Here is a 15,130-nt window from a genome sequence, read left to right on the forward strand (position 1 = left end):
CTAAGAGAGATGGCTCTGTCCATGTCTCTTAATCAGACACTCACAGTGGAGCCAGTCACCTCTGAACGAACACTGGCTGTCGCCTCTGAGTTCAGCATCTCTGAAAAATCCCTGATGACCATGGAGACAGTTATATGACAGGCCAGCCTTTGCCTAGAGCCTGCTCAAGTCTCTGCAGTAATAAGAGTAACCACAGCCCTTCCTCTTCTTGATTGCCTTCTCATTACGACCTTCCTTCGTCCTCCAAAGACCCCTAGATACAGGTGTCATCTTCCCCTTTAACAGACAGAGAAGCTCAGGGGCTAAGAAGACAGATCAATTGGTAAAGTACTCACCCTGCTCAAATGAGGACCTGAGTTCAGTCAGCACCTACATAAAAAGCCAAGTCTAGGCGGATGGAGAGATGGCTCAGTGGTTAAGAGCACTGCCTGTTCTTCTAGAAGACCTGGGTTAAATTCCCAGCACCTACATGGCAGCTAACAACTGTTTATAATTCCAGTTCCAAGGGATACAACATTCTCACACAGACATACATGCAGGCAAAACTCAAATGCACATAAAATAAAAATAAAAGGAAAAAAACAAAAAACAAAAACCTCAGGTATAGTGCCCTTGCTTGTAATCCCAGCACTGGGAAACAAAGACAGGAGGATCACCTGGATTTGCTAGACAGTCAGACAGCCTAATCGATGAGCTCTAGGTCTCAATAAGAGACCATGTCCCAAAAGACAAGATGGATGCCACATAAGGAATAATACAGGTAGACCTCTGGCCTATACACATGTGCTCCAACACACACAGGAAGACACAAAAAGGGCTGGGGTAGGGGTAGGAAGAAGTAAACTCCTGCATCTCTTAGCCATAGCTGAGTAGGGGGACCAGAGAGCTTGGCCAGATTTCCTGCCAACAGCCCCTTTGCCTGGCTGACAGCCTACCTGGTGGTCTTTCTTCTCAACCTGCTCACCCAGAGCCTGGCTAATCGGCTCAAGGAAAACATGGAGAAGCTGACTGAGGAACGGGACCATCGCGCTGCAGCTGAGAACCGGGAGAAGGAGCAGAACAAGAGGCTCCAGCGACAGCTCCGGGACACTAAGGAGGAGATGAGTGAACTTGCCAGGAAGGAGGCCGAGGCCAGCCGCAAGAAACATGAGCTGGTAATGTCCTGCTCCTCATGGGTCCCAAGCAGGAGGCCCCCAGTACACTGCTAAGTACACCCTGGACTCGGGGGGGGGGGGGCATTTCAGCTCCCAAGTCCTGTTACGTATACGTTTTACTTCACCCTGGATTTTAGTTGGGGACATTTCAGTCCTGAGAACAGGCAAGAGAATCAAGGGTGACCCCAGAAGGCTCCACCCAGGCAGCCTAGTAGCCCTTGAATAGAGAACCCTTTGGAGGCTTCAGGTAGCACCAGGGTAGCTCCTGCCTGGCAGTGAGAAATTTGCTCCAGGCTCCTTCAGAGATACCGGGGACAGTGCGGCCCTCCTGTACACTAGACACCCCCCACCCCCTTCTAGGAGATGGACCTGGAGAGTCTGGAAGCCGCTAACCAAAGCCTGCAGGCTGATCTAAAGCTGGCGTTCAAGCGCATTGGGGACTTGCAAGCCGCCATTGAGGACGAGATGGAGAGTGATGAGAATGAGGACCTTATCAACAGGTGAGAGGCAGAGTCTATGGCGTTTCAGGTGGGGTAAAGGCTCTCTTGAACAGTGGAATCTGGGCCCCAGGTGACAGCTACAACCTTTCAATTACCCTCCCAGTACAAGACCCAGATGGGAGAGGCTGAGGGTGCTAGGGGTTAGGTACTTCTCTCCGCACACCCCCCACCAACACCAAACACACACATACTCTCCTTCCCAGGCCTCCCAAAGCCCTGGCTCTGGTACCTGCTCCCCATGAGTTATTCCTCCGTTTAGCTGCACTTCCGATGGTGCCTGCCCCACTCTAGGGAGAGCAGAGATTTAAGGGCTGTGGTACCTTGTTACTGTGCTAGAGATTTTCTCGCATAAAACCCACCCAGGGAATGGTTTTGGAGAATGAGGAGAGAGATTTGTAGTCCTAGGCTGAGGGGAAAGTCACAAATCCACAGGACCAGCAGTGTGGGGGTGGGGTTGGGACCTAGGTAGATCCCAGAGCTCCCTGCTTCCTGCCTCAGGCTCAGGTCCCATCCTGTGGGCAGGGCAGGGCAGCCCAGAAAGATTGTTCCTTTGGATGCATGCTGGCTCTGAGGGATCCTGTTCCTCACTTCTGCCTGAGCTCAGCCAGCTGAGCTGTCATTTACTGAAGAAAGAAGCTCGGAGGAAGGCACTCCTCAGTTTGTCCATTGATTTTTTTTTTTTTCCATCTGCTTCTTCTGGCCCTTTTGCCCACCATTTTCTTTCTGTTTCCAGTTTGCAGGACATGGTGACAAAATATCAGAAAAGAAAGAATAAACTGTGAGGACCAGAGCCATGTGCTCTTTGCCTCTCCCCATGGGTGTCTAACCATCCCTAACATAGGGCTTCCTGCCAGGGGGCCCTGCTGCATGCTGCATGCAGACACAGCCTCCTCACACTCTCTCTAACTGGTCTCTAATGCTAACACCACTGACTGTCCTTAGGCTGGGATGAAAGGACTGGATGACTGTGAAATGTGTTCCTAGAAGGCCAGACTGACCCTCAAAGCCCTGTTAGCCTGGATGAGGCTTCATCTGCCTGGCTGAGTCCCAGCCTCCTCTCTCTAAGAACCAAGTGTGGTCACCACCCTGGCCTGCCTCTCTGGGGGTGGCCAGTGTTCAGGTTACATCCTTGGGCTCTTGGAACCCAAGCTGCCTGGAAGGGAGGGGGTCTGTTTTGTGTTTAAGGCCTGTCACCTTCCTTGGGCAGATGAGGGTTGAAGGTGAGGGGCATCTCACAGCTGCTTGTTTGAAGGAAGCATCCAGGCGGCTAATCTTGGGCAGCTCTGCTGTGGCAGGGGAAAGAAACAGCGGGTTGTGTTTCTTTTGTTCCCTGGGGCCACTTCAGGCAGTGGTGGTGGTAAGAGGAACATATCTGTGTTGGTATGTCTGTCAGGTGGTGGCAGGCCTAGAACATCTGCCCTTCTCTGTTCCCTCTTTCTGGTGGTGGGGGGAGCTGGCAAGTGTGCGGATGTGCAGGGCCTTCAGGCGGATTTGCTGATCCTCTGTCAAGTTCGACAGGGTTGCTTTGGAGGTTGTTTTTCAGCATAGGACTGAATTTCCTGCCTGGCAGGCCGCCTCCCCTGGCCAGGATGGGCTGGCGGCCGTGCAAAGGAGTCCGGAGGAGCTAATGATAAATGTAATAGTGTGTAACAGTGATAGAGGGCCGCTGGAGCCCGGTTGTCACACACAATTAATATCCCCTGCCGTTCTGTCTCCGTTTGTTTGTTCCCCCGTGATTCGGCTCCCAGTTAACTAATAGCACATGAGCCTGGACATAAATTGTATTTGACGCGAGGTTTAATTCCGACCATTTAAAATTTCAACTGCCCCCTGAGCCTGCCTGCCCCTGGAGTTTGTTTACGGGCCTGATTATTTAAGGAAGAGAACCCGAACATTGTCTGGATTCTTGCAACTAAGTGGAAGGAAGGTGAGGGTAGGCAGGCCAGCTTCTCAGCCCACTGACTGCCCTGAATGTAAGGAAGGGAATTCATATTCTGGGCCTCAATCTGTCCCCGGTGTGTTCTATGCTGCCATCCTTATGCAGAAGGAGCTCTGAGGGCTGATAAAATGTGCATTGAAGATCATATTCTAAACTATAGTTGGGCGTGTGCGCTTGTATGCACGCACACACACACACACACACACACACACACACACACACACCAGTGTGCACTCAATGCAGGTACATAAAAATGTGCAGTTCTAAGCAGGCTCCACTGATGGCAGAGGGGCTCCTTCCTCAACAGCTCCAAGTTATCGAACTAGCATGCTAAGGCGGGCAGAAAAATAATGTTTCGATTTACTTAGAGATACAGTTGTTATTGCTATAACCTTAATGAAAGCAGTAAACAGTGCAGTATTAAGGGAGATTTATACAGAAACACTTTTAACATGTAGACATAGATTTTGCGATGCATACAGCACCTCCTTTCTAAAGGCAATCAATATGGTTATGCACGGTGGTGATAAATTACAGGCTCTGAAGCTATAGAGGGAGTTTTTTGCACGGGTGTGTAAATCAGGTTGTATTGGCGGTCCATGGGACCCGTGCACCACAGTAAATCTGCCAGGCTCAGATGGGCACAGAGCTTGCATTAGTGGTTTGGGGGCTGCCTGCTAAACTCCTGTTTACCTGGGGCATCACCAGGCCTTGTCTCTGTTATAATTCCGTATTTGATGGAAGCCCATAAAATATGCCTCTTTGTTCCCCTTCCCCATGTGCTTGGCTCTCTCCTGATCCCCAGAACTGTGGTTGTCTCTGATATGTGTGTGTATATCTGTGTGTGTGTGTACACGCACATGTCTGGATATGCATGCATGTGCCTATGTGGCTGTTTATTCAAGAACATGATTCAGGACCAGGCCACTCCTTTTGACACAGATGAAAAGAAATTTATATCAAGGAGAAATCTCATCCTATCTGTAGCAGAGGAACTTAGGGAGCAGACATTTTGCAAAATTTGCAAAGCATTTGCACTCAGAAACCATCTCTATGCCCCCACTGCTTCATGGGGGGGGGGGTCACCAGGTCTCTAGCCTCAGAATTAGACTCTTTGAGGCTTTCTTGCAGATCCTGGGGTCAGCCTGTCCAGCAATAGCAGTGGGGAGCAAGGGCTGGAGGCTGCTTAAGGGAGGGATGAGGAGGCCTGGAGAGTTAGAACCCTGCTTGCAGACTTTCTGAGCCCACTGGGCTTCCTGGGGCTCCCTGGATCCTGAAGGTACCGCCAAGCCCTCAGGAAAGGCTGCTGCTCCCCTCCTCTTTCTTCTTTTCCTGTTTCTAAAGCCAGGGACACCACAAGGTGGGTCTAGGATGTGGCTGGTGCCTCATTAACTAAGGTTTATGTTGCTAGCAGCTAAGAGACCTTCAGGTTCAAGTTAACCTGAAGTCATTTGAAGGTCTTGTCTTCTGCCCTCTGTGTAGCAGAAAAAGCTCTGCTTTTATAATGAAGACATAGAAAATGGTGGTAGCTATAGGCAGTCTAAGGCATGTCAACAAGAAATAGCAACATAGGCCTCTAGGGGGAGCTGAAGGGCCCAGGAAAACACACACACACACACACACACACACACACACACACACACACACACACGTATTTGTTTTGTTTTTTTCCAGACAGCGTTTCTCTGTGTAGCCCTGGCTGTGCAAGAACTCACTCTGTAGACCAGGCTGGCCTTGAACTCACAGAGATCTACCTGCCTCTGCCTCCCTAGTGCTGGGATTAAAGGTGTGTGTCACCACTGCCAGGCAATAAACACTTATTTGTGTGGATATATGTGTGTACATCGACATGGGTGTGCTACAGTGTACGTGTGGAAGTTAGAGAACACCATATGGCTTCAAGGGTTTGAACTCAGGCTTTGTGGCAAGTGCCACAAATCATCTTGTCAGCCCTAAAATTTCTCTTTTCGCCAAGGTAGATTTGCTAAATGGATGGCCCACCTATCATTCTCATCTGGTTGGCCCGCTGAATAGCTTGTCATTTTTACCTGGAGGAATGGGTGGTACCTCCATGCTTCCCAGGACCTTCTTAGTGGCTGTCACTCAGTGTGGTCTGCTGAGGGAAGGGATGGGCACCTCATGGGGTGATGTGCTCACTCTAACTTTTCCATTCTCTCTGACTCACCGATGCGCATGCCACCCGCATTGCATCCAACCCAAGGGGCACCCTTTCCCCTTCTTGCTTTCCATCCTTGCCTTGCCTACCTTTTTGCTCCTCATCCCAACAGTGAGGGAGACTCTGATGTGGACTCAGAGCTGGAGGACCGGGTCGACGGGGTCAAGTCTTGGTTGTCAAAGAACAAGGGACCTTCCAAGGCAGCTTCTGATGATGGCAGCTTGAAGAGTTCCAGGTGAGCACTTGGCCTCAAGCAGGGAGGAAAAGCCATCTCAGCCACCAGTCACAGGTGGGCAGTATCTTGGCACCAAGGATGCCACCCTCAGGCCACGTGTACACTCTCCTGGCCTGCGGCAAGAACACAGAAGGCCAGCTGCTTAGCTAGGTAACGGTTTCCTGTTTGGGTGTGAGCTCTTGTGTAGGTTTAACTTCATACCACCTACCTGCTCAGCAGCCATCTCACTGCTGGTGCCTTTGAAATCAGGACTTGGATGGGGCACTGGGGACTCTGGGTCCCAGAGCCCCCTGCACAGGGCAGCCTTGGTGGCTCTGGACCTCCGTCCTCCTCTGCAGAGCAGCAATGCATAGGCACCAGCTCCCAGAGCTACCAGCTCCCAGAGCTATGCTGCATAAGCCCTCCTCTCCCTGCTCTCTGTGCTCTTCCCTGACCACCCCTACCTCCAGGCTTGCCTGCTAATCTTGGGGCTGGGGGGGGGCTTGCTCCCCTACTGCTAGTCAGTCATAATCTGATCACACAGACAGCCAGAGCTCCCACTTCCCATCCATCACTGGCTAGCTAGGGCCTATTCCCTGCACTCCTTCCCACACAGAGTTCCTTGCTCCCTTCCCCACCTCTCCAGAGACAGTAAGAAGGCTGGATAGAAAAAGTAATCTCTCTCCTTCTTTTCCAGCTCCCCCAGGCCCCTTCCCCCAAGTCCAGCCCCTCACCACTAGCACCCAGCGGCCCCCAGTAATTGGTTTAATTTATTCGGCCAAACAACATTTTGTTATTGCAGATAATGCCGCCTTCCCGCCCCGCTGCCGTTCACCACAGTGTGGCACAAGGCTCCAGGTAGTTGACAATGAAATAAATTGAACTAAACGTTTTAGAGGGGGAAAAGTGATGAAATAGAACAATAGTCTAATTTACATGACATTCTCCATGAAGCTATTTTCACTGACGCAAATTATTTTGCTTCATTTCCTCGGATGCTCTTGCCACCGCTTTGCCAGGGCTGTGCAGTTTTCTCCTCCTTCCTCCCTCCCCCTGTGTCCTTATTTTTGTTAATGCCTCTCTCTCTCTCTCTCTCTCTCTCTCTCTCTCTCTCTCTCTCTCTCTCTCTCTCTCAATCTCTCTCTCTCTGCTGTCATTCATCCATCCACTCTGGGTCTCTCCTCTTGGGCCTCCCATCTCACTCAGGACGGCTCTCAACAGCCTCCCTAAGGAGGGCAAGGGGCCAGAGGAGAGACCCGCCTCTGCACTCAGCTCCCTCAGCTACCGCAAGAGGCTCACCCTGAAAGACTCCATCGGGGGCACTGGGGACCAGGAGTCACTCCTCACCACCCTGAGTGAGCGTGCCACCTCCCCTGAAAGGCCCCCTAGGAAGGCCCGTGTGGCCCCCAGGGAGGAACCCGACCAGGCCCAAGGCAGGAGGTGTGAGGAGCAGGATGACTGCAGCTCCATCTTCTCAGGGGCTGGGAGCCGTACTAGCCGTGGTCTAGAGAAGCGTTGGGGCTCAGACTTTGACAGAGCCTCCACTGTCTCTGCCCCAGTCAGCCGGGCCTCCTCGGCCACGCGTGGCTCTGGGGAGGATAGGGCTCGCTCCTCTCTGAGCTTCTCACTGTCAGGCTCACCCAGCTCCCGCCGCAGCACATCCAGACTCGACAGCCTGTCAAGGAACCTAAGCCCTTCCTGGAACAGGGCCTCAGGCCTGGACCGGGAGAGCCCTGACTCCCGGCTGTCCCTTGGCCAGAGCTGCCTGGATGAGTGGGATGATGGAGCCAGCGTGGCCCTCAGTGAGGCACACTCACAATTTAGCCACCCATCACTGGCCCGGAGTCTGTCTGTGCCACCCCAGCCACGGGGCTCTGCCTCATCCTCAGCCTCTGTCACTGAGGGCTCCAGCATCCGACCAGTTAGCCGCCACTCCTACCTGGATCCAGACCTGGAAGCTGCCATTAACGAGGTCTTGAGCTACAAACCTGTGCCCTTCCAGCGGAGCAGCCTGGAGCCAGACTCTGAGGATGACGACCGGAAGAGCATCCAGAGTGCCCGTAGCGCACAGCTGGATTGCCCAGAAAGGAGCACCAGCATCCGCCGCTCTGCCTCTGCTGTGGATGTCTCTGGGTCGCGCAGTGGCCGCAAAAGCCGGAGCAAGCGGAGGAGCAAACGGACCAGCCCCAGCTCCAGCTCCAGCTCCAGCTCCTCCAGCTCGGAAGGTTCCTCCGAGCACAGGCGGCGGAGGAAAGGGCGCTCTCGGAAGAGCAAGAAGAAATCCAAATCAAGAAGAAAGAAAACAGAGAGTGAGTCTGAATCCTCCTCGTCCTCATCCAGTGGCTCCACAGTCTCAGGCCACAGCCGCTCCAGTGTGAAAAGGGGCCCAACCACAGACATCGAGGAAACCGGGCAAGCGCCAAGACGGTCAAAGAAGGAAGAGAAGCAGCGAAAGAAAGAGGTCGACAGTCTGATGATGCGGTACCTGTACCGGCCAGAGAGTGACTAGCGCAGTAGGTGACACCTGGCCTGGCGTGGAGTGGAGTGCAGCATGGCGTGTCCCACCCTTTGTGAACTAACATGCCCCCTGCCCTTCCAACCAGCACCTCAGGCTCCCCTCTTGGGCCTCAGAGAGCCTCCTGTGCTATGTTTTTGGAACTAATCTTTGCTATGACTTCCTAACAAAGGTCTGATCAGCTGTTTCATAAAAAGTTAGGGCCCAGAGAGGTTCAAGTTACCTGCGGAAGTCACACAATTGGGAAGTGAGCTTACCAGGGGCTACTAGGATCTCGTTAACACTTTCAATTAACCTTAACTGCTTCTCCATGTGGCCACATGCAGAGCACCAATGTGTCACCAGCACCCATTTCAGAGCTCTCACCCAACAAGATGGACCCAGGAAAGGATACTAGCTGACATGACACATTGGCCGTGAGCTCTGACGAGGGATTTGGCTCTCTGCTCTGCTGCTTTCCTCCTTGGCATGGGTCTCAAGCTGCAGCCCACACTGTACCACACCCTACAGGAGACCCAGGAGATGCCTGCCGCCTCCCTAGCCCTCCCACCCACACTCAGCCCACACATGGGCGTCACCTCAGCTCTGCTCATCTTGTAAAGTTCTAATGAATAGAAATTAGCAGCTGCTGAGTGACAGCCCCCCCCCCCCCCGTTCTCCTGCCTCCCCCAGCCCTTCTCCCTTGTGCCTACACCTTCAACAGAGAGTCTGAATCATTGGGATCCCATTGTTGCCAGTTTCCCTGGTGGGTGGTGACATTTTGAGTCACCCCTGTTGTGAGCCGGTCTGAAGCATTTTCAGCATGGTGCCCTCCTGGGGCATGCTTGCTGCTTCCCAGGAGGTACAACCCCAGGCTGTAGCCACCTGGGGTACTACAGTTGCTTCCCAGATGCATGAACTAATACACCTATAGCATGCTTGTGCCATGGGGCATCTGGTGAATTGGGGTGTGTTATGGGTAGAGGAAGAGGGCCAGTGGTTGGGAAGTGGGGGTGAGGCAGTGCAGCTTGAATCCAACCCAGGATTATGGCAGTGGGGCCTGAGGGGTGAAAGCACTCCTTGGTCTCAGTGCTGCTCTGTGGCCTCCTCTCCCACAACAGATGGGTTCAGAGTGCTCAGGGGAGACCAGGGAGCATGTGTGGTCTTTGTTAGCTCCCTCAGGAGAAAAGACAGGAGTCACAACATTTGGCCTACGATTTCAGCTTCCTTTTAGCAGCCTTGCTATGGGCTGTGCACCCCAGGGCGAGAAGTCAGTTGGTGGGTGGAAGGGGAGGTCTAGAAACAGAGAAGGCGGGGCCTTTCTGTACCCCTTCCCAGAAGGAAGCCAGTGCCTTTCTGGGCCATCCCCGACTGACTGGTGACTGGCAGATGTCATACCTGAATCTCTCCAGCTCCCAGTCACTTTGCACAGCGAATAGGACAGAAAGTCTGTGTCTGCAGCCTCCTCTCGCCACAGCTCACTTGCTTTTGTCTACAGGGAGAGCCACCGAGTCCTGAAAACCTACACTGTGCCACCATGAGGATTAGAGTCAATGTTGAGAGAGGTCCCCAACTAGAACATAGCTAACAGATCTGAGTGGGGGCAGAGGACAGGGAGGGCTTTGCTGGTTCCCGCTGCCTTTGAACTGTTTATGCTGTGCAAAGGCAGAAGGTGGGGACAGAGCTTCACCAGGGGATAAGGACTGGTGAAGAATTCCAAAACACAGACTGCAGCATCACCCTGGGCTTTCCCAGCAGGAATTAGCTTGTGTACCAAATTGTTTATGACAGCACAGAGCAGGAGACACTGACTTGTGGGGAGGAAAGCTTTTTAAACAATTTAGTTAAAATGTTCCAATTGCCAGCCTGACTCTTGCTCTGGGGACAGGGAGCTGCCCGCCATTGGCTTGTTGATGGTGGCAGCAGACACAGATACAGAGACTGGCTAGAAAACTCAAGAAAGATGGCAAAGATTTGTGGCTTCACAGCAAGGCAGAGTTTGCCCTGTCCTTGGCTGCTTCTGCCCCTTCGCAGTGTCTTTAGAGCAAGCTGACTATGTTTCCTGGGGTGTCTGGGACGTGGGGGTGGAGGCTGGAGATCCACCTATGAAAAGAGATGAAAGAGAAAGCAACAGGCCCCACAGGGCTGTGCCTCATTTACATCTGGACCCCAGCCCTGGCCTCACACCCTTTGCTCACAAACACCACCACTGTCCTTCCTCACAGCCGGGCATTCCTTAGCCAGAAAGCAAACCTTTAGCACAGGGTGTATGGAAAGTCTGTGTTAAAGAAGACCACAACTGGCTCCCTACTAATTCAGGATTCAAGCAACCCCAGGGCTACAATCACCCCCATTTTTTCTGTGTTGCACAGTTATCACTGAGCTTTATAATTTTTGTCCTGGAGATGCTGCAAGGCCCTAAGTGCTTCTGGCCCATCAGAGTAAGACTCATTTATGTTGAGTCTAGTTTGTATTGAGTGTGTTTTGTGCTATTCTGATTCCTTTAAAAATGGTAATTCATTCATGAGAAATACGATAACTATTAACCAGACTGCCCCGTTGTCGAACCATTTTGCATAATTGAACATATATTTTCCCAGGCTCTTTCCTTCCGCCAGGGACACAGAGACCTGTCTTTACCATATCCCAGTCTCCCCTCCCCCACCAGCATGAGACTTCAGGTTTGGTCTTGCTTTTGTCTTGTCTCACCTAGTGGCAGAGTGCTACAAGGCTGAGGTTCAGATTCAGGGTCAGGACTTGGCTGTGACCTTGGCCCAGTGTGCTTCTTCCCTTGGAACCATAGGTTCCATAGGTTGCCAAGGAGAATAAGGCCAAATATTAAGTTCAAGTCGTGGTTCTCAACCTTCCTAATGCTGTGACCCTTTAACACAGTTCCTCATGTTGTGGTGACCCCCCACACACACACACACACACCATAAAATTATTTTCATTGCTACTTCATAGCTGTAATTTTTCTACTGTTGTGAACCATAATGTAAATATCTGATATGCATCCCCAAAGGGATCGTGACCCATAAGTTGACAACCATTGCTCCAAGGGGCACGGGCAGTGCCTCCTATAGGAAGACTCAGTGATGGAACCTTTTCCTCTGCACCTCTATTGCTACCTCCAGGGAAACCTAAAATGCTGTTTGTCTCCTACTCTTGTGGTTTTAAACGGACGAGTAAATGAAGGGCTGTCCTTGGGTTCCTAGTTCAGAATGTAGCAGGCCTACTGATTGTAGAAACTCTTAGTCCAAGTAGAATGTTATGAGGACCTGGAGGCAGGGCTGTGTCCCTTTGTCACTCAGAGCTCAGGCAGTGGCGGCGGATCCAGGGACCCAGCTGAGGACAGGGCACCGGGAGAGGTGATACTGTGTTGGGCTGTATCTTCTCCACTGGTGTTAGACTATAGTGTATGTGATCGGAGAAGTGGGGACAGGAGGGGCCTCTGAAGCTCTGGGAAAGACAGAGTGTAAATGGAGCCACAAGATGAGGTCCTGTTAGCTGTTAGATGTCACAGTCCTCCTCCCTCTGGGGGCTATGCTTCTTCATGTCCTCCTCCAGAGTCAGGAGCCTAATGAAGACCCCCAGAGGCCCATCCTGAAACAGGAAACAGGACTTGCCAGCCTCTGTCCTGAGTCTCCCGGTTCCTTTTCCAGTAGGATGCCGTGATCAAGGACAGAAGTCTTCTAGGCCCAGGGGAACCCTGATTAGGAGAAATAGTCCAGACCTGGGATCCTGTCAGGAGTGACTTCCTGAGAGTTTCCTCCTTGGACAAGTTGTAATCAATCTCGAATTGTTGTCATCTGTGTGGTCTTTGGCCTACCTTCATCAGAGGTGGGAGCTCTTGGAATCCCTGGGTTCCTCCCTCATGACTGAGTCCTAGCTTCTCAGGAAGGAGCCAGGAACATGCAGCTGTTTCTTAGGCTCTCGGAAGCCGGGTTCCCGCTGCCACCAGCCTCCTTGTCCTGATACTCTTCAAAGCTTTCCAAGTGCAAACCGTGTATGTGTGTGTGTGTTCCTTTCTCTACATTAAGCATCTCCCAGGCTCACCCAGGAGAGCACTGACCCAGCAACATTTGGGTTTTGAAGTGCTCGAACAGAGCCTTGGTGCCCCAGAGTAGGAGTATTACTTGGCCTTGACCTTGTTCCTCTCTCTCTCTCTGCAGCCCAACCAGTCACTGGAAGTCCCTCGCCCCTGACCCATCAGATGATGAGAATGGTCCTGTAGACAGCACCTCCAGACCCCGATTCTCCCACAGCTATTTGAGTGACAGCGACACAGAGGCCAAGCCGACAGAGACCAATGCATAGCCCCAGCCAGGGGAGGGAAAGTGGCTCACAGCGCTCCCACCCCACAGCCTCTCCCAGGAAATAGAGGGGTACAACTGCCCCCACTTGACTGCCGATCTGCATGGAAAACACCTTGGCTCTGTCAGGGGGGCTTTCCAGGCTGTGGGTGTCAGATAGCTCCATGTGGAAGAGGTCGGGGAAAGAGGAGTCTCGCAAAGAGAACTTCCACTCTTGCCTCAGAAATGCCACACTCCTGGCTCCTACTCTGGCCATCATGGACAGTGTCATGGCGCCGGTAGTGGACCTCCATCTCAGCCTCCTGCTCAGGGATGGTGGATAGGTTACCTGCTGGACCACTCCAAGCTGCCGGACCCATGGGAGTCAGGAGGGAACAGCAACACCTCCCCTCTGCTGGGGTGAGGGCTTTCCCTTCTCAGTGCCTGCTGTCTTTCTACTGTTTAATTTAAATACCCAAACCTCCATGCAGCTGCATCCTTGAGAGCGGGAGGGGTTGCTGTCGCAGCTGGGCCCTGTGGGATGCCTTGGGAATCTTCCCACCATCTTCACTCCTCCAGCGGTCCTTACTCATGAAGCCTGCAGCCGGGGGACACTGGTGAGCAGAGCTGGAGCCCTGGCTCTTAAGAGGCAGTGTGGGGAGGCAGGGCAGCCTGGTGCTTCTGGCTTGGGCCTAGCAAGCCTTGTTGGAGTATTACGTGCAATGAGCAATTATTCAAGAGCTGATCTCTTCCACCTGCACCAGTCCATGGCTTCCAGCACTGCCTTCCTTCTGTCCACAGTGTAGCCAGCTCATTTGGTGCTGAGGACTTGTGGTGGGCCCAGTGGAAGGTGGATGTTTCCATCTGTTTACCAGACCAGAGTCCTAACCCTTTGTCATCTTTCTTCTGCCCGGGTCCCTGGTTCCCACACACTTACCCCAGACACAGCAACAAGTGGTCTGGACATCTCGGCCACTCCACCAGACTTGGGGGCTCAAGGGCAGTGCCTGGTGTGGGCCTGTCTGCATCCCCCTTCCCTTCTGCAATTTGGTTAGTGCTCATCAGGCTGTGCTGGCCCTGTGGACCTGATTGACCTAAGGAAATAAAAGGCCCCTTCCCTCCTGGTCACATGTCTCCCTGCCTCTCCTTACAGGCCCAGGGGAAATCCAGGGTGACCCCAGGGCAGGGTTAGAGGTGGGAATCTGATGGGAACATGGAGAAGCCACCTTGGTCTGTGATGGCCTACTCACAAGCCAGACCAGTGCCGCTTATGGAACTTTGGCAGGTCACCTGAGACAGGAGAGAAGAGAGATTAAGGAAGAGAGAGCCCCCACATTTATATCCAGGATAGTAGAGTTGGCAGCTCACTGTGCTTTCCTCTCTTCCCAGCCCTTCTCAGAACTTATCTTGGGTCACTTTAAAGATGACTTTTTGATCAAAATTTAGCAGCATTTTCTCTGTTCCTCAGCCCTTTTTTACCACAGGAAACTTGAATGGGCTGGGAGTACTGCCTGCATGCTTGAATCTTACACGCCTGCTCGGCCCTGCCTGCAATGCCTGAACTACATGTTGGCTATTTGTGGCAGTTATAGGGCAGCTCATGCAGATGAGCAAGAAACCAAAAACCTCTCCTTCCCTGTCCTCTTCTGTCTCCTTCTCTGAGCATTATTCATGGCCAGATATATTTTCCCCAGGAGTTAAATCGCCTGGGGAGGAGTGTGGGAAAGGCTTTGGTGATGTCAGCCACCCAGAAAGTCAAGAGAGGGAAAGGGGTGGTGGTGGGGGGTCACCAAAACAAGCTGGGGAGGACTATGAAATGGATCCTTAGAGAACAAAGCTGCCTGCCCTCCAACAAAGAAAAGGCAATGAAAGTGGTTATATATTTGTTTGTTGAAACTGAGTGTCACTGTGCAGCCCAGGCTTACCTCCAATTCCCACTTCTGCCTCAGCCTCCCCAACGCCAGGATTCCAGGTGTGAGCCAACACAGCCCATTTGGGTGAAGAAGGCTTTTGCTCAAGTCAGAAAATTCACTCAGCAGTTGAGAAAGCTGTCTTTGTTAGCTGCTGTGGTCCAGACTCAGTCCTTTCAGATCAGGGATAGCCCAGTAAGGAATCTGATGAGAGCATATGCTTTCACCTGCTGCTGTCTGTCAGCTTCCTACCTGAGAGGAGTGGATCACAGTGCCTGTCCCCCCTGGGGGATGTGAGCAAGTGCTCCTGTGGAAGGGCAGGGAAGGTGTTTCGGAGCTATGAACAGAGAATGCCTTGGGAAGGGAGACTGGAGGATCCTCCAAACAGCATTTGGGGCTAGGGCTTGAAGGAGAGTGATTGCATGCACAGTTATTACTGGAACATACTCGG

The 15,130-nt window shown here is 52.4% G+C and overlaps 1 protein-coding gene across 9 annotated transcripts in view; it reads left to right on the top strand.

The window, feature by feature from the left end:
• Window positions 1-13,897, top strand: part of Myo18a (myosin XVIIIA) — a 103,440-nt gene extending 89,543 nt beyond the window's left edge. For 5 of the 9 annotated variants that reach the window (XM_035448309.1, XM_027426630.2, XM_027426634.2 and 2 more), the window contains 6 exons: window positions 969-1,154; window positions 1,515-1,654; window positions 2,388-2,432; window positions 5,882-6,004; window positions 7,190-8,496; window positions 12,650-12,785. In XM_035448309.1, the coding sequence (XP_035304200.1) occupies window positions 969-1,154; window positions 1,515-1,654; window positions 2,388-2,432; window positions 5,882-6,004; window positions 7,190-8,492 (1,797 nt within the window). In that variant the 3' untranslated portion in view covers window positions 8,493-8,496; window positions 12,650-12,785. Of the gene's footprint in view, window positions 1-968; window positions 1,155-1,514; window positions 1,655-2,387; window positions 2,433-5,881; window positions 6,005-7,189; window positions 8,497-12,649 lie in introns of all 9 variants that reach the window. The other 4 variants (XM_035448311.1, XM_035448312.1, XM_035448313.1 and 1 more) reach the window with 2 other exon arrangements.
• The last annotated feature ends 1,233 nt before the right edge of the window (window positions 13,898-15,130 follow it).

The sequence above is a fragment of the Cricetulus griseus genome, chromosome 7 (assembly GCF_003668045.3).
Source record: "Cricetulus griseus strain 17A/GY chromosome 7, alternate assembly CriGri-PICRH-1.0, whole genome shotgun sequence".
In the NCBI taxonomy this organism is placed as follows: Eukaryota; Metazoa; Chordata; class Mammalia; order Rodentia; family Cricetidae; genus Cricetulus; species Cricetulus griseus.